General features: G+C 42.7%; 1 protein-coding gene across 1 annotated transcript in view; it reads left to right on the forward strand.

Moving 5' to 3' along the window:
* The window catches only part of SLC26A5 (solute carrier family 26 member 5), a gene marked incomplete at its 3' end in the record, with an annotated part of 30293 nt that extends 11417 nt beyond the window's left edge, over positions 1-18876 (forward strand). Inside the window, exons 7-18 of the mRNA XM_082846919.1 lie at positions 1286-1368; positions 5966-6113; positions 7152-7265; positions 8059-8136; positions 8817-8912; positions 9135-9241; positions 13171-13240; positions 14831-14923; positions 15650-15757; positions 16635-16835; positions 17442-17496; positions 18692-18876. Of these exons, the coding sequence (XP_082703045.1) occupies positions 1286-1368; positions 5966-6113; positions 7152-7265; positions 8059-8136; positions 8817-8912; positions 9135-9241; positions 13171-13240; positions 14831-14923; positions 15650-15757; positions 16635-16835; positions 17442-17496; positions 18692-18876 (1338 nt within the window). The remainder of the gene's footprint in view (positions 1-1285; positions 1369-5965; positions 6114-7151; positions 7266-8058; positions 8137-8816; positions 8913-9134; positions 9242-13170; positions 13241-14830; positions 14924-15649; positions 15758-16634; positions 16836-17441; positions 17497-18691) is intronic.

Consider the following 18876-nt stretch of genomic DNA (forward strand, 5'->3'; position numbering starts at 1 on the left):
CCAGGGCAATGGTTCTCCAGAATTCTATCATTAAAATTATGGTTGAACCTGTTTTTTGTTTTTTGGGTTTTTTTTTTAACTTCTTATCTGTATGCTCCTCAGAGCAAGGGAGAGGGAAGCCATACTAGAAAATTTGGGATAGAATCTTCATGACTCTCATTAAACATACAGTTCCTTTTTTATCATAAAATTGTTTGGGGTTCTGCATTCTCTTTCACAATTCATCTGTTTGTGTTGGTAGGAAAGCTTTGGCTTCAATTTATTTATCACTGCATAAAGTTGATGCTCCAGGAACTTGAGCCATGTGTATCCTGTGGATTTGAATTTTCTGGGCACTCCCCCAGTTTGCGACGCACAACGGATGTAATTAAGGGTGACAGACATTGCAACCAACAAAGAAGGGGCATTTCATCATAGCGGCCGGAAGCAGCCACGCCCTTGGTCTCTCGGGCTGCTGTGTCTGATAATGAGCTTACCTTCTTCTTGGCTCCCTGCAGCAGCCCCCTTTGGTGGGGGTCTGGCTCCCTTCCCTGGCCAGCCCTATGCCTTCGCTCCTGGATAACCCACTCAGAAAGTTCTACAAGCGGTGGTTCTTTGGGATGAAGAAAGTTGCTGTCTCTCCTTCTGTTATTTTTCTCTTCTTGTAGCTCACTAAGGCTTGTACTTTACACACAGACTGAATCTGTGCCCCGACAATCCAGGCAACCTTATGTACAAGAACACTCCGTGATGGGCGGTTTCACCCTGACCCTGACTTGGCAACAGACATGGGAGAAGATAGCCATGGGGTGCTGGTGGAGGCCTCTAACCACCTTGGTGCTGCTGTCCTGGAAACAAGAGTCTATAGAAAGATTGTGCAATAGATCCAAACCTACATGTTATAATGATACACTGTCACTGTACCACCCTCACAATACGTATTTCATGTCCGTTATTTGTGCCACCTTGGCCAGAGCCTCATTTTACCTGCCCCAAAGGCAAAGCCAACTCCTGAAAGGTTTTATGGTTTTTTTGTAGCCAACTAGCCAAATGCCTCAGGATGGAACAGAACAAAGTAAAGAGAAAAGAATTCCAGGCCACAAGGAGACTGTAGAGTCCATTTTAATTTTGTGGAGAAGGGTCATTAGGGGAAGTTAGAATTGCTGGAAGCTAACTATAATTCTTTTTTTAAAAAACCGAGAAAGTGAGAATAGATTTGGCTTGGCTAACAAGTTCTTTGAAGCTTATTTTTGTGGTGTTTGAATGTTCATTTCTAAAGGTACGTTTGGTTTTGTGTCTGTTTCAGGTGGTTATGGGAACTGGCATTTCAGCTGGGTTTAGCCTGCATGAATCGTACAATGTGGATGTCGTTGGGACACTTCCTCTGGGGTAGGAAAACAGTTTCAAGTAACCGTGTGACTTGAATAATCAAGGGATCTATTATTGCTTCGAACTCCTGCTTTAATATTGCAATGAACAATCTTTTTTTTCCTACGTATCAAATAGCTGAGGGTTTGAGGGGGGTTGAGTTTGGTTTTTTTGGCTGTGTGTGGGGGGGGTGGCTTATTGTGGTTAAGAAAAAAATAACATAAAACTTAACCATTTTAACCATTCATAAGTGTACCGTCCAGTAGTGTTAAGCGTATTCACATTGCTGTGAAACAGATCTCCAGAACTTTTTCGTCTTGCAAATCTGAAACTGTACCATTAAACAATAACTCCCCATTCTCCTTTCCCTCCATCCCCTACTTTCTCTCTCTATGAATCCGATTACTCTAGTACTCTGAGTACTCTAGTACTCTAGTACTCTTGCCTTCTCTGTGACTGGCTTATTTCATTTAGCATAATACCAACGTTCATCCACGTTGTAGCATGTGACAGGATTTCCTTCCTCTTTAAAGCAGAATAAAATTCCGCCTTATGTATATACCACATTTTGTCTATGCATTCATCTGTTGGTGGACATTTGGGTTGCTTCCACCTCTTGGCTATTGTGAATAATCCTGCTGTGAGCATGGGTATGCAAGTGTCTCCTCAAGACCCTGCTTTCAGTTCTTGTGGATATATACATAGAAGTGGGACTGCTGGATCATATGGCAGTCTGCTTTAACTTTTTGAGGAACCTCCATAATGTTTTTGAAAGTGGTTGCACCATTTTACAGTCCTGCCAACAAATGGCATGTGGATTTTCGTTTTGTTCTGTTTCCTATTTAGCATTTATTGGTTTTTTAGATCTCTTCCTGGGTAGCTTTGGAGCTAAAAGCAAAAAAGCTTTGGAGCTAAAAAGCTAAATCTAGCCTGCCACTTAGTAGCTTTGTGACCTTGGGCAAGTCACTTATCCTCTCAAAGCCTCAGTTTCCTCCCCTGCTAGGTAAGCATGGTAATTGATGACTATCTCAAGAGCAGTTGTGAGAGTTATGGGAGGAAATGTGTCTAAAGCAGCCAGTGTAGCATTTGGCATGCACAGTGCATGTTCAAGACATGTTAATTGAAAGTTCTGTGGCTCATTATTTCAATCAGGTTTCTAGTTTTAAATCATATATTACTTCTTTGCTTCATCTGTTTTTCTTGTACCTAATTCTACATTTTAAAATTTTTACTATTATTTTTATATTTGAAGGAGTGAGAGTGACTGCGAGCCTCTCCTGGTCTCACTCTGTCCCTCTCTGATACTCTGGCTATCTCTGTACCGCTCTGCGTGTCTCTGTCTTTCTGTTCCTGGTACTGTCTCTTTCTTGCCACTCTGTTCTCTCTTTCCAAAAGAAGAGTCAGACATTTGCCCAGATGCTGGACATTGACAGGACCTGGTATATTCCATCAGGCCTTGCCCCTGGAACCACCTAAGAATCTCCAGGGAAACACAGGCAGCAGGAGTTACTTTTTAAGCCAAAGTTCAGAAGCCTGCATTCAACTTCAGCGAACTGCTGTCATAAACGTGTTACTTATGATTCAATGTAAAGGTATAACACAGTGATAACCCTTGTTTTTCTATTTGCACTTATAATTTTTTAAGTACTTTTATACCCACCATGTCAGTTGATGCTCACAATTACACTGTTGATATATGTTATCTTCATTTAGCAGAGAAGAAAGTTCATTTATTCCCATTTATTCAGCATATGTTTATTGAGTGCCTATTATGTGCCAGGGACACAGCAGTTAAAAACAAAAGTGAACATGCAAGCATAAAAGCCTTTGGTCTCATGGAACTTATATTCTACTAGCAGAGATAGACAATACATCAATAGTGAGACATGCTACGAAGACAAGGGAAGCCAGGTAAGAGATAGGAGGGGCTGGAGTTGCTGTTTTAGGTAGGGTATCAAGGAAGGCGACATTTGAGAGACGTGAGTGAAGTTTGGTATGTCCCAACCTGGACCCAGAACTCAATCTTCTGATACCCAGTTGTGTGATCTTTCCATTACCTCACACCTGGCTCACTAACATAATTCGTCATGTGATAAACATGTGTCTTTGGATCCAGTAGATAACCCTATTCAATAACTAATCACAAATAATCTACATGTGAATTTTCACGCTTAGATTTCTCCTTTTAAAAATTCACATGCCACCATCATTCCTACCTAATACCTTCCTTTCCCTATTGCATTATACCCAAATATGTTGCTTTCCCTCTACGTATGAGAGCTAAACTTTTTTTTGTTAATAAATTTATTTATTTTATTTATTTTTGGCTGTGTTGGGTCTTCGTTGCTGCACGCAGGCTTCCTCTAGTTGCAGCGAGCGGGGGCTACTCTGCATTGCAGTGCACGGGCTACTCGTTGCAGTGGCTTCTCTTGTTGCGGAGCACGGGCTTCAGTAGTTGTGGCACGCAGGCTCTAGGAGAGCTAAACATTTTTTTTAAAACTAAGAACATTTTACCTTTTTGAAACTTGGCTTCCCAGAAACCTTATCTTTCTGGAACTTTGCCCAAAACCAGGCAGGCAACCAATAATGCCTCCCTGACTTCCTATCTGTATACAGTCATACTGCTTCAGTGATCTGTGAGTCTCACTGCCGAAGAACAGTGGCTTATAACAATGTCCATTTATCTGCTCGCAGTTTGTCAGTGTAGGTGGGGCTCAGCTGAGTGGTCGTCTCCCTTGGGGTCTCTCAGGCAGCTGCAGACTCTGAAGGGGTGACCAGGGCTGGAGGATCCAAGAAGGCCTCGCTCACATGTCTGACAGCTCAGCTGCAGTGACTGGAACAGCTGAGGGCTGGCTGGCATCTTCTCTCCATACGGGTCTCCAGCAGGGTAGCCAGGTTCTTTAGGTGTCAGCTCAGGGCAACAGGACAGAAAAGCAGAAGCTGCCAGGCTGCTTACAGCACTCATGCAACATCACTCCCACCACATTCTGTTGGTCAAAGCAAATCACAAGGCCAGCCCAGATTCAACATTCAGAGGGGAAACAGACCACATCTAGATAGGGGAGCAGCACACAGAAGTATGCGAGGAATTGGTGGTGGTTGTATTTGGAAACAAACTACCACATTTATCTGCACACACACACACACACACACCATAAATATATAATACAGTGTCCAGAAAGTGACAGCTGACTGTTAGAGATCCCCTTCACGGCAATATATCATGTTCCTTGGTTTACTTCTCTTCACTCATTGCAGGATACATTCTTTTCTCATTCTTATTCCTCAGACCCAAACCTGCTGCCAGGCCTTCTCTCCTGGTTAGTGCTTATGTAGCAAAGTGCAAGGAAAAGACAGTGAGTTCTATAGGCAGACCCCCCGCGTCTGATTCCCTGCTCCATCTTCAGCAGATTACTTAACATCTGCAGGCATCCATTTTTTCACGTATAAATTGGGGTAATAATGGCACCCATCTAAAAGGATTGTTGTGAGGGCAAATGAGATGACATATATCAAGCATGTAGCACATAATCTAGGCTTAACATATGTTAGGTTCCTTTGCTCCTCTCCCTTTCCCTTACCTCAGAAGCTGAGACAGCCCCTTTGTCACTGTGATATGACGCAGTATGAGAAATAGTGTGGAGAGATGGGTTCTTTGTGGTTTTTGTTGTACTTAATAGATGAGCTGTTTGACCTTGGACAAGTTACTTGACCTCACTGTGCCTCATTTTCCTCATCTGTAAAATGGGGATTATAATGGTACCTAGCTCACGGTGCTGTTGGAGATAGATAAACACAGAACCTGGCACAAGAGGAAGCGCCTAATGAATGACTGTAACAGTAATAATATTGTACATCAATTAATTGATATTGTTATTTAGCCCAGTGCCTTGAATTGGAGCAGGTGCCTTTGAAAACCTCCCTTGCCCCTTCCCCCGTACCATTCTGGGGAACACCTATTCTGTTCTTTTAGGACAAAGGTTCCAAACTATAAGAATGGACCACAAAAATTAGGTTCCCTACTGGGGAGCTCCAGGAGCCACGCTTTTGGCCCCTCCAGATTCCTAAGATTCCCAGGTGTGACCCAAGGAGTATAATCTGCTGCTGCTCATTTCCCATGTTAGACACTCACCTAAAGGTATCCAGGGAAGAAGCAGGGTCCTTATATCAAACAGCAAGGGAGAGCAGTGAGTACCTAGTGTTGCCCGGACAGTAGTAATTCTCTGATATGATAGCGCCTGTCCACCTCCCTCCTCACCTCAGTTTTTGGTTCGAATGTCTTGTGGCATCTGAGCGCTTCGCTGACCCTCTCCTCTACCTGCTCTGAGTCTTACTTACACCTGCCATACGGGCTGCCGTGAGGTATGAGGTTACTCCTTTTCTAAATAAAACGGCATTTGATCTCTGCTGATAACCCATTCAGGTAGAAAGCCGGCACTCTGGGGTTGGGGCCTGGAAAGAACTTGTGTGTCAAAGAGGGCCCTGCTTTTTGCCAAACAAGTACCCAAGTGTTGATCACCTCATCTGCAGATAATGCCCCCCTACAGTGCTCCCCTCTAGCTGCATGTTTTTTTCCAGTGGTCACAATGCCCAGGTTAAAGTCAGCTTCACCTTTCAGGCTGCTACCTCCGGCCAATCCGGACACCAGCCTCTTCCACCTTGTGTACGTGGACGCCATTGCCATAGCGATCGTTGGATTTTCGGTGACCATCTCAATGGCCAAGACCTTGGCGAATAAGCATGGCTACCAGGTCGATGGCAATCAGGTAAGATTCATTAATTTCCTGCAGATGTTTCCTGGTGGCACAGTCATCTTGCTCTACTATAGGAGACAAATAAACTGGATTTCTCCATCTTGGTAGAAAAAACATTACTTTGGTGATGGATGTATTTATTCACCGCTACAATTTTTTCGTGGTTTGTGTGCCTTAAATCGTCAGAACACTGAGGTCCAGACTCCTACCTCACCTCATCAGCAGGTGCAGTCTCCACTCTGAGGTGGACAGTTTGCCATACTGCTCTAGGCGCTATCCCTATTTTTAAAGCTCACAGCCTGAGAATCTAACGTTTTTCCAGAACCATTTTTACTCCACAGGAAAGCCTTCTCTTTGTTCACTGAACTTTGAGTTTATGATTCATGACTTAAACCCCACAATACATTCTTTGCCGCCTTCTTTTATAAGATAGCTACAGATGAAGTATTTAATCTGAATACCGTGAGCCATTATTTATTTCTAAGATAAATACCCAGTGTGTATTTATCTTAGAAATTCACACTGTGCACTTCTAAGAGGAGACGAGACGCTCCATGTTCATACAAGACACAGTAATCCATCTAGGAAACCCGGAAGTTGCCCTGAGATCAGGACCCACTCACTGGTCCCAAGAGGACACTGGCAGGGGTTCCTTGATGAGCAAGAGCCCAGGCATTTAAAAGATGCCAGCAGTCCTATTCACCAATAACTTTCTCTTAAACGACAAAAATATTTTGTCCGTTTTGCTGCAGTTTTCTTTAAAAACAAAAGCATTATTTGTGTAGAGAGTGTGTTTGGGAAAGAGGGGGCTAGGTGGTGAGCGCAACATTTATCTCCAACACAATAAAAATTCAAGGTGTTTTTCTTGAATTAATTCAAGAAATTAATGCGTTAATTCCTGTTTTGAACTCATGTTAAACAAATTCTTGTATCTGGAAAGAGAATGAAGAGACAGCCTGTACTGCTGAAAATGTGCATTAAATGGGCCATCGTGCCTGGCTTCCTGAAAAATAACTGATCTCTTTTGTGCTTTGCTTCCACGTGGAAAAGGAGCTCATTGCCCTGGGACTGTGCAACTCCACTGGCTCACTCTTCCAGACTTTTGCAATTTCATGCTCCTTGTCTCGAAGCCTTGTCCAGGAGGGAACTGGAGGGAAGACACAGGTGCGTATTCAACTGGCCTCCAAGGTCTGGTGATTTGGGTGATAAACTTTAATCTGTTGATTGTATTCTGCCTGAAGATCCATGCTCCAGTGAGCTGTGTATGAATCAGAGAAAGGCATGATTGGTTGAAGCAAATCACAAGGAACTGAATCTACAGAAAAGGGGTATATTCGCCAGTCAAATCGAAAAATTAAACAACACTCCCTGCTACCAGTAAACCTCAAAGTTCAGACATAGGATGTTGTCATGAAAGCCTGAGAGTGAGTATGGGCAGGATGCCAGCACCATCCAATAGACCTTTCTGCTGTGATGGAAATGTTTGATATTTGTACTGTCCAGGATGGCAGCCACTAGCCACATGTAGCTCTTGAGCACTTGAAATGTAGCTAGTGCAACCAAGACCTGAATTTTTAATTTTATTTAATTTTACTTTTTAAGATTTAAATAGCCACCTGTGGCTAGTGGCTACCACTTTGGATGGTAAAAGTCTTACCTGAACTCTTCTGGCCCCTGTGAGTCTTGGGTCAGCACCACACATCTCCTCTCCCCCACCCCTGGCACGGGCATTTCATTCAGGGTATTTAAATATTTCAGCTTCTGGTTTAAAGGCTATATGAGGAACCAAAACCTCAGAAAGGGAGTGGGAATGAGTTACAGGTTTATGTAATGGTATGGATGACTTATATGAAGCCATATCTTCCCACAGTGATTATCAAAAGACTAAGACCAACCTATGCCCCGCCTCTTACTCAGGTCTCCTAAAAGCCCCTTCCACGTGTCTTCTCTCATTCAGCTTGCAGGTTGTTTGGCCTCATTAATGATTCTGCTGGTCATATTAGCCACTGGATTCCTCTTTGAATCATTACCCCAGGTATGTAGCTTAGATTTGGTGTGAGGTTTTCTCATGTATAGAGACTTTGCTATTTTATTTGTTTATATTTTTGTGGCTGTCTCATGGGTGTTTACTGTAACCCTAGTGAGGTGGTATGAGAAAGGGCCAAGGCTAGGATCAATATCCTGTTCCACAGTCTGCCAGCAACTGGGACCTAGGGAAAGCCGTCTCAGCATCTTTGATTCTCAGTTTCTTGATCTGCAAAGTGGAGGTGTTGGTTTGGCTAATCTCCAAGGTTCTTCTCTCTTTGATCGTCTATGACCTTATACTCCCATTAAAAATTTGAGATGGCCTACACTCATAAAACGTTCAGTTACTGGAACATTTAATCTAGTAGAGCTCAGGAATGCTATAGCTTAGAGAAAATCATAGTGCAGGAAGACCATGGGTGAGATAAGTCCTTGAGTACCATTTAATTCTGAACCTCTTGACCACCATGCAGGTTTGCTACTAGGATATAAGCCTGGTTTTCAAGTCCCATTTTAGCTAACCAAGTCCTGAAAATCCAGGTGTTCTTGTCTCCACATGTACCATCACTGCCCTGTAGGAAGGGAGTGGGGAAAGGACGGTGGGAGGGCAGCTGCAGGACAGTGAAGGGCCAGCAGAGGGGGGTCTCTGGACACAAGAGGAGAGGCACACATGAATGTGCTGTGTTTCAGGCTGTGCTGTCGGCCATTGTGATCGTCAACCTGAAAGGAATGTTTATGCAATTCTCAGATCTCCCCTTTTTCTGGAGAACCAGCAAGATAGAGCTGGTAAGTAACAAAGGTGATTGCTAGGTGAATATGTCATAGCAACAAATGTATTGTTGCTGATAAAAATGTGAGAAAGATAAGTTACTGTGGCCAGTTATCATATGCAGTATCCAGTTAGGCAACAAGGCTAGGTTCTCTGTTTGTGTGTGTGTGTGTGTCTGTGTGTAACTCTTAGGAAATTTTTCACAGGATTCTACCTGAAGCTTTCTGTCTTTTGTTTAGACCATCTGGCTTACCACTTTTGTTTCCTCCTTGTTCCTGGGATTGGACTATGGCTTGATTACTGCTGTGATCATTGCACTGATGACTGTAATTTACAGAACACAGAGGTGAGTGCACAGATTGGCATGGGTGTGTGTCCTGCCTGAGACTGCAACAGTGAGTTTAAACGTAGATCAAAGCTCGATCTGGTCAAAGTAAGCTCTTTGGTTACTTCTGGTCAGCATGAAAGGGAACTGAGGACTCATGGGGCTTGTTGACTAAATAAACAAACTGCCAAATGAAAAACTCAATATGATCGTGCCAGATGCTCTACTCTATCACAGTTTATAATTCCATCAGTGGTTTTCTTAAAAGAGCCTAGTTTGTCTCATGGTTCCTGCCACTCTGGCCCCTGTGGCACCCTGGCTTATTTACCCTCTTATGAGGGTGAATGAACTGTGTGTTCTTGCAGTCTGCTTTGGCACCGGGTGCTGACATAGGTTTTGATAACATGGAGCAGACGCTGACACCAAGTTATCATATGTGGGGCTTCAGCGGTTCCTTCCTCCACCCTGAAATATTATCACCTGTCATCTCTTCTCCTAGTACGAAGCTGAGCCCAATGGGGAAGGTATAAAATAACTTTAAAAAAATACTCTGTTCATGATAAATAAATAAATCACTATAAAGAAAAAAAAGGAAACATTATGTTTTCAAATAGTCTGACTTTGGAGTCAGACAACCTTAGGTTCAAGTCCTGGCTGCACACTCCATATAAGCTCTGTGATTTTACGTGACCTCTTGGAGCCTCCGTCTCTGCCTCTATAAAATGAGACTATTACTTGCTGCCTCAGAGAGTCACAGTAAGGTTCAAATGAGAATAATGCACATGAAGAGCCTAGCACAGCGCCTGACACATCCTATGCACGCAACAAATTTAACACGGGTGGAATGAAAATGAGGTTAGTCTGTTTTTGCCTGTAGTTGCAAATCACACGATAGTTCTTAAAGTTTTGATTGTGGTATATTGAAGGGCTGCTAGATGGAAATGATGGGATGCTTCCCACTCTACAGCGTAGGAAATGAGCATTTTCCTCTTCAGAAACGACATAGAGGGAAATGTAAACATGTGGAATCTAAACTCAAAAATTACACTGTTTTTAATAACAAACTCTACCCTGTCACCCCCCCGTTTTTGTTTGTCTGTTTTTGGTTTTTGGGGGTTTTTTTCTGCGGTACACAGGCCTCTCACTGTTGTGGCCTCTCCTGTTGCGGAGCACAGGTTCCGCACGCGCAGGCTCAGCGGCCATGGCTCACGGGCCCAGCCGCTCCGCGGCATGTGGGATCTTCCCGGACCAGGGCACGAACCCGTGCACCCTGCATCGGCAGGCAGACTCTCAACCACCGCGCCACCAGGGAAGCCCTCCCCCCCGTTTTTATACGAGCATTATTAGTACATGCAAGAGTTCTTTATCTCAGAGCTTTAGTGAACATCATGGTTTAAAAATATCTATATCCTTTAACAAGCCATGGTATAGAATTGGAGATTTTTTTTCACTTTTTGGTATTGTTTTTTTTTACCCAAATAATAGTTTATGATTTCTTATCATAAATTTTAAAGTTAGGCAGGTTGTTTTTTAAATGCTCTGCTTATTTTTCTCCCCCAAATAATTAACTAAAGTTCGTTTTTAATGTTCTGTCCCTGTTGGTGATTGTGCTGGGTCTTTGTAGGTTAGAGTTTGGGGAGCCAGTACCAAGGCTACATGTTTATTTTCAGCTGCTTCTTTCTCTGTATTTAGGCCATGCTGTCCAGAGAGGGCTGGTGCTTCACTGGCTTTGCTTGTCTTCCAAACACCCAGATTCCCTCAAAGCCCACATGGTCAAGGGACAATCAGTTCATCAACAAATAGTTCCTTATGCCTCCTCCATGCAGGCGCTGTGGGTGATGCTATAAATGTGACGGAAATTCAGTTTTTGCCCCCAAGCGGGGGCAAAACATATTAAAATAATTATAATCTTATAATCTTAATTGGACAGTTTTTTTGGAGGGACTACTAGGTTCCCAGGGAGATACTAGACTCTAGGGATATTGCAGTAAGTAAAACATAGTCCTTCCCTTCAAAAAGGCTGCACTCTCCTAAGGATGACAGATACATAATGATGACGCTAATCATGATAATGAAGTAATGGTGGCACTAAATTATCGTAGTTAGTTATGTGCCTGGCTGTGTGCGAAGATCCATGCTTTATGTCATTCATCCTTCCAGCCCAATGACTGTTAGCATCCCCGTTTCACAGATGGGGAAACTGAGGCCTGGATCGATTGAGTAACTTCGATCACACAGCAAGTGGTAGGCAATGATTCAAATATGAGTTTTTGTGAATCCAGAGGCTAACTCTTAATCAGCATTTTATAATCCATCTTCAAGAAATTGGAATACACAGTTGTAAGTGCTTCAGTTAAGTGTAAGCAAGGTACAAGTGATAATAAGCATAAGAGATGGCCAAATAAAACCCCATCAGAGTTCATAAAGAGAGACTTTCTTGCTCCTGGGGTGATGAGGGAAGAAACAGGGAGTATTTAGACCTGAGGAAGTGGGATTCCAGAGCGCTCCAGCTGGTCAGGAAGGCCTTTTCCTCATCTGCCTGTTGAAATCCACGTAAGTTTAGACCCCGCTCACCCAGCCAGAGAGATCCCAACTCCCCTGTGCGCCCACAGCAGCATTGTGGTCCTCCAGCACCTCACAAGTCTCCCAGTTACTTGTGTACTTGTGTGGTCCCCGTGTCCACCCCTCACTCACCTCCGCCCGCTGGCACTAGATTGCAACATGTGGACAACATTTCGAGTCTCGTATGGAAGGTTTTCTCGTAATTGGGAACTCAACTGAGAACCTTGCCTCTCATCTCCAGTATCAGTCGGTGTTATATTTGTCCACAGACATCACTAGACTGTGAGCACCTTGGTTGTGTACACGAGGTTCCTGGAGCCCAGTACCGGCATATAGTGTGTGTTCTCTGAATGCTTGTTGAAGGAATCCACCTAGAAAAAACCCTGACATTTCTGCTGTAGATTCTAACTCACAAAGCACTTGCACATATGCGCTGAGAACACCAGAGCATAGTAACAAGACCATGGAATGTCCGTACAAGACCTTGAGCCATATTCTGACTCTGCCAAGCTCTCTGACCTTGAACAGCTCACCTAACCCCACTGGACTTCAGTTTCTCTTCCACATGACGGCAGAAATAAGCCCAGTAGGATTTTTCATGGGCTATAATAAGGTAATATCAGGTGCTTAAGAAGTAGTACCTGTCATCATTTCAGTATCTAATTTGAGCCAGACTGTCCTATAAAAAGAATTCGGAATTTGTGCTTTTAAAAAATAATGTTTAAAATCTATTCACACCAACCTTCAGAAAACTTTCTATGCTGATTTGAGATTTTTTTCTCCCCACACCTTCTGTTGACTAACCCCCCGCCCACTGCTCCATGAGTCAGAGACTCTTATTAGAGACAAAATGAAAATCCCCTCTCCTGCTTTAGAATTAAAACAGGAAGATAATTCTATCTACCCAGTAACATGAGATCGAGTTACACATGTCCCTGGCATGGTTTGAACTCTGCACAATTCATTTTTGCCCCCATCTTTAGATGCCTGAGTCTTTTGTCTTGATCAGGTTGTGTGTGTGCTATCTGGATGGTATGTACAGGATGTGTGTGTAGTGTTATGTAGTGGGTATGTACGTGGTGTGGGTATGTACGTGGTGTGCGTATGTACGTGGTGTGCGTATGTGCTGTGTGTGGGGGCTCTGTGTGTTGTGAGGTGTATGTGTTGTGTGTGTATATAGTGTACGTCTTGGGGATGTGTGTGGGGTGTGTTAGGCTTGGAATGGCACTGGGAATGTGAATATATGTGGAGCCCTTCTGAAAAGGCACCATAAAAGGATCAAGTATCCCTGAAGTCACTAGCAAATCCAACGTGCAGAACCTCGTGTTTCCGTCAAGTCCTGCGCATCAGCACGTTGGTATTTTAACACGCTCCTTCTCTGTCTTCAGTCCGAGCTACATAGTCCTTGGGCAGCTTCCTGACACTGATGTGTACATTGACATAGACGCGTATGAGGAGGTAGGACCTTTTTCTATCATTTTAAATGGTTGTAAGCATGTGATGTGACTGGCCAACTAGATATTATTTTTACTTAGGACAAAGAGTGGGGTGGAGAGCAGGGAGGTGTGGTGGTCAAAGCGAAAAGCCTGAACTTCAGTTTACTGTCTGGATTCAGTTTTACAGTTTATACTACACATCAGTTACACAACCTCCTAATACTTATTTTTCCTCCTTTTTTAATGAGGATAAACATATATTCTTGGACTTAAAGTATATGTTTACAAAATACTGAGACTGTTTGCCAGGGTGGTCTGTATGGGCATGATTTCCTTCTGATGAGTGTAAACTGGTGGTAAAATACTAGTATTAGCAGTGTAAAATGTAGGTGGTGGGGCTGTGGAGTTCTCCCGCTTCATTTTTTTTCCTGCTTCACTTTTTTAATATATAAATTTTTCTGTTCTATTTTATTTATTTTTGGCCACATTGGGTCTTTGTTGGCAGTGCACGGGCTTCTCATTGTGGTGGCTTCTTGTCGCAGAGCACGGGCTCTAGGCGCACGGGCTTCAGTAGTTGTGGCTCACGGGTTCTAGAGCACAGGCTCAGTAGTTGCGGCACACGGGCTTAGTTGCTCTGCGGCATGTGGGATCTTCCCGGACCGGGAATCCAACCCATGTCCCCTGCATTGGTAGGCGGATTCTTAACCACTGCACCACCAGGGAAGCCCTCCTGCTTCTTTTTTTTTTTTTTTTTTGTAGTACGCGGGCCTCTCACTGTTTGTGGCCTCTCCCGTTGCGGAGCACAGGCTCCGGACGCACAGGCTCAGCGACCATGGCTCACGGGCCCAGCCACTCCGCGGCATGTGGGATCTTCCCAGACCGGGGCACAAACCCGTGTCCCCTGCATCGGCAGGCAGACTCTCCACCACTGTGCCACCAGGGAAGCCCCATGAGGCTTCTTGATAAAATTTTCACTCTGTTTCACTTGGGTCCATTTTCACTCCTGCCTACGTTCTGTGAATCAACCAGTATCAGCCGCTGTTCATTTTATTCGGCTGCTTGTCACAGTCTGAGTGGCAGCTTCGCCTTTCCTACCCACTTCTTTTTTTTTTTAATATTTCAGTTTCTTCTTTGTACCTTATGGTAAAAATGAAACAAAGAAAGACTTTTTTTTTTTTTTTTTTTGCGGTACGTGGGCCTCTCACTGTTGTGGCCTCTCCCATTGCGGAGCACAGGCTCCTGACCCGCAGGCTCAGCAGCCATGGCTCACGGGCCCAGCTGCTCTGCGGCATGTGGGATCTTCCCGGACCCGGGCACGAACCTGCGTCCCCTGCATCGGCAGGCAGACTCTCAACCACTGCGCCACCAGGGAAGCCCCAAAGAAAGACTTTTAAAGGAAGTGAAAAGGTGTGCATTCTTAAAGGCGTTCTGCTCAGCACGCATTTCTCCAGAGCATGAGTAGGTCAGCTAGAGTGACATTATTTTATTTAAACACTGTCAGAGGGCCCTTAGCAACTTCTGTATTAATTTTCAAGTTAGAAGAGGGAGGCAATTGCTGTTTTGATTCTGAAATATTTCCATATATTAAATTCACTAACATTTTATTTCTCAGGTGAAAGAAGTTCCTGGAATAAAAATATTCCAAATAAATGCCCCAATTTATTATGCAAATAGTGACTTATATAGCAGTGCATTAAAAAGAAAGGTGAGTCACAAGAAACTAAGGGTGATTATTTCTGAGCAGGGAATCTGAGGATTGATAGGCATGGGGGGGTCACTTAAATGTCTTGGTATACCTTTTATACTATTTGTTTTTCTCCGCCTCTATTTTTTAAATTGTGGTATAATATACATAACTTAAAATTTATCTTTTTTGTTTTATTTTTCTTTACATAACTTAAAATTTATCATTTTAACCATTTGGAACTATACAAGTCAGTGGATGGAATTAAGTACATTCGCATTGTTGTGTAACCAACACCGCTATTCATTCTCTTTTATCATATGCATGTATTACCTATTCAAAAATAATTTTTTTAAAAAAAGCAAAGAACTAATTTTAAATTTCTTATTCTTGGGTTCCTTTGATCATGATTAGGACTCCACCCCACACTCTCCAGCAAGGAGGAAAACCTTCCAGTCAACCCACAGAGTCTCTGAGAGATCTAAGTTTGAAAAATACTACTTTAAAATTCTCTTTAATATTTAGCTTCTGGTTGTCTTGAATCAAGACCAAGAATAAGAAAAGTTACTACTGTTCTTTTAACGAGGGATAACCCAGTTCAGGACATCTGAGGGAAAGATAGAGCAAGGGTTATGGTGATAATTAGGCATAGAAAACAGTCAGATGGAGAGATTTGAAGATTAATTGCTTTGGGTGGGTTTCTGGGAGCCAAGAAGTTATTTTTGCATATATTGCCTTTCTGTAAAGACTGGAGTGAACCCAGCATTCATATTGGGAGCAAGAAGAAAGGCCATGAAGAAGTATGCTAAGGAAGTTGGAAATGCCAACATGGCCAATGCAACCGTCGTCAAAGTGGTGAGTGATCCCTTCATTGTAACTTTCCCTTGTCTCTTGATCTGCAGTGCCCCCCACCTTTATTCATGATTGAAGGTTTTTTTTGTTTTGTTTTGTTTTTGCGGTACGCGGGCCTCTCGCTGTTGTGGCCTCTCCCGTTGCGGAGCACAGGCTCCGGACGCGCAGGCCCAGCGGCCATGGCTCACGGGCCCAGCCGCTCTGCGGCATGTGGGACCTTCCCGGACCGGGGCACGAACCTGTGTCCCCTGCATGGGCAGGCGGACTCCCAACCACTGCGCCACCAGGGAAGCCCCATGATTTAAGTTTTAACACAGCATCAAGTCCCTAAAGTAGGAAAGCTTAGAAACAAGCTAAGTATCCTTTGTATATTAAAGATACATGGTAAGGTCAGTTATGAGAATGCTTCTGAAATAAGTAGTGATAGGAGCCCAGGAAAACATGGTTTTAAAAAATAGAAATCACACAGTACCTTAATAAATGTTACCATTATTACTTTGTCAGAGATTCATTCAGCTGATAGTAAAAAAACCTCAAAGACTGGTTTTTGTCTGTGGTCTGTGGTCTGTCATGTTGAAGTTAATGGGACTATTTTAGAAGTTAGGGGAAAATGTATATGATGACTAAAGAGAGTGGATTTCATTGGACAAAAGAAAAAGAGGAAGAGGAGGAAGAAAAAAAGAAACAGCTAAAACTGAATATTGTGTATATATCCTTTTTTGTCATATTACAGGGCTAGGATATAGCAAATATTTTGGAAATGGTCTGGTATAGTCAGAAACTTGAGCATATGAGGACTAATTTGTCCCTCATAAATCTTTCTCAGAACCAAAATATGAGTTGTTCATAGCGCTCTGGTTTGGTTTGATTTTTAACATAGGATGCAGAAGTAGATGCAGAAGATGGCACCAAGCCTGAGGAAGAGGAGGATGAAATAAAATATCCCCCAATAGTCACCAAGAGCACACTTCCTGAGGAACTGCAAAGATTTATGCCCCCAGGGGATAACGTCCACACCATCATTCTGGATTTTACGCAAGTCAATTTTATGGATTCCGTTGGTGTAAAAACTCTGGCAGGGGTAAGCATCATCTTTAACAAGTCTTTTAGTATCTCTGTGCCCAGTATCACCATCAGTAAAATCAGAGAATTGAACTAGGGTCCTTTTTCAACTCTCAAAATTTTGTTGTTGTTTTTGTTTTTCAACTTTTGATTGTGGAATATATCGAAAATATACAAAATAAAGAGCAGAGTGTAATGAACCCCCGTGTAACTATCACTCAGATTCAACTATTATCAGTTCATGGTCAATTTTGTTTCATTTATCCCCACACCCATTTTCCCCTTCTCTTATTTTGAAGCACATCCCGCTCATCATATAATCTGTAAATATTACAGTATATACCTCTTCGAGAAGATTCTTTTAAAAACCATTACCATAATACCTTTATTACACTTGAATAAAATTTGATAAGAATTCTTTGATGTTCCAGATTATCACTGTTGATATAAAAATCAAACAAAATACAGATTTTTAAATGATTAGTTCAAAATGCATAATTATTGAAGTGGAGTAGCTCAAGTGAATGAACCAGAGCATCTTATATCACTAAATACGTATTGGTAGAAAGAAACTTGCACTTCACAGAGTCAAGAGAAATTAAACTTTATTTCAACATTATTACAGATTGTAAAAGAATATGGAGATGTCGGCATTTATGTGTATTTAGCAGGATGCAGTGGTGAGTACACTTTTAGAATGGGAGAAGTTTTAACATTTTGGTTTTGTTTCTGTTTTTTAAATAACTGCATTTGGAAGTATTTTCCCTTAATTTTAGTTTTAGGTGAAAATGAAAATTATTCTGAAAATCTAAAGCTAGCTTTGAAATTTGCCACTTACAGCACTCACATCCCTGGGTTACTTGGTGGTAGACCTCCTGCACGGGAGTTGGAGGAAAGGAGCTAATAAACCATTGTTCAGGGCTGGTATATTTTTTAGTAATTATTTATGTAATGGCTGCCATAAACATAGTTATATAAAATCATTTAGGTTTTTCCAGACAATGCCTGCTCTTTTTGTTTTAATATAAATTTTGGCTAAAACAGTGCTTGAAAATGAAATTCACATAAAGGCATCACTTTTCACCTACCAAAATAGCAAAAATTGAAAATGTTTGACAGCAGGCTCTGTAGGCTCACTGTGGGACAACAGGAACCCTCAGACATTGCTGGTGGGAGTGCAAACTGGAGCAGCCTCTGTGGAGGGCAGATAGGCATTTTCTTTCAAAATTACAAATGCATTTACCTTTAACCCAGCAAATCCAACAGTATGCTACACACATTCAAAATAACACATGTACATGGTTAATGATCATAGTACTGTCTCTAAGAACAAAACACTAGAAAATATTTAATTGTCAAAAGGGACCAGTTAAATAAACTAGGGTACATTTACACCATAGAATAATACCATGTTTGGTAAAAAATAATTTTTATTATATCATTTTAATATTTAAACTATATGAAAGTGTTAACTTTTTTAATGTTTAAGGCTGACACCCAGAGTGTGGGCTAATTTTCTTTTTTTTTTATTTATTATTTACTGATTTATTTTATTTATTCTTGGCTGCATCAGGTCTTAGTTGCAGGATCTTTGTTGAGGCATGCAGGATCTTTCATTGCGGCGCACAGGCTTCTCTCTAGTTGTGGCGTGCAGGCTCCAGGGCACGTGGGCTCCGTAGTTTGTGGCACCCGGGCTCTCTAGCTGAGGCGCGCCAGCTCAGTAGTTCTGGTGGGCGGGCTTAGTTACCCCACGGCATGTGGGATCTTAGTTCCCCGACCAGGGATTGAACCACGTCCCCTGTATTGGAAGGTGGAGTCTTTACCACTGGACCACCAGGGAAGTCCCTGGGCTAATTTTCCCTTCTTCTTTTATAGCACAAGTCGTGAGTGACCTCACTCAAAATCAATTCTTTGAAAATCCTGCCTTACTGGATCTGCTGTTCCACAGCATTCACGATGCAGTCTTAGGCAGCCAAGTTCGAGAGGCACTTGCCGAACAGGAGGCCACGGCTGCTCCTCCCCAGGAGGACTCTGAGCCCAACGCCACTCCAGAAGCTTAG

This window comes from Leucopleurus acutus (assembly GCF_964270905.1).
Source record: "Leucopleurus acutus genome assembly, chromosome: 9".
In the NCBI taxonomy this organism is placed as follows: domain Eukaryota; kingdom Metazoa; phylum Chordata; class Mammalia; order Artiodactyla; family Delphinidae; genus Leucopleurus; species Leucopleurus acutus.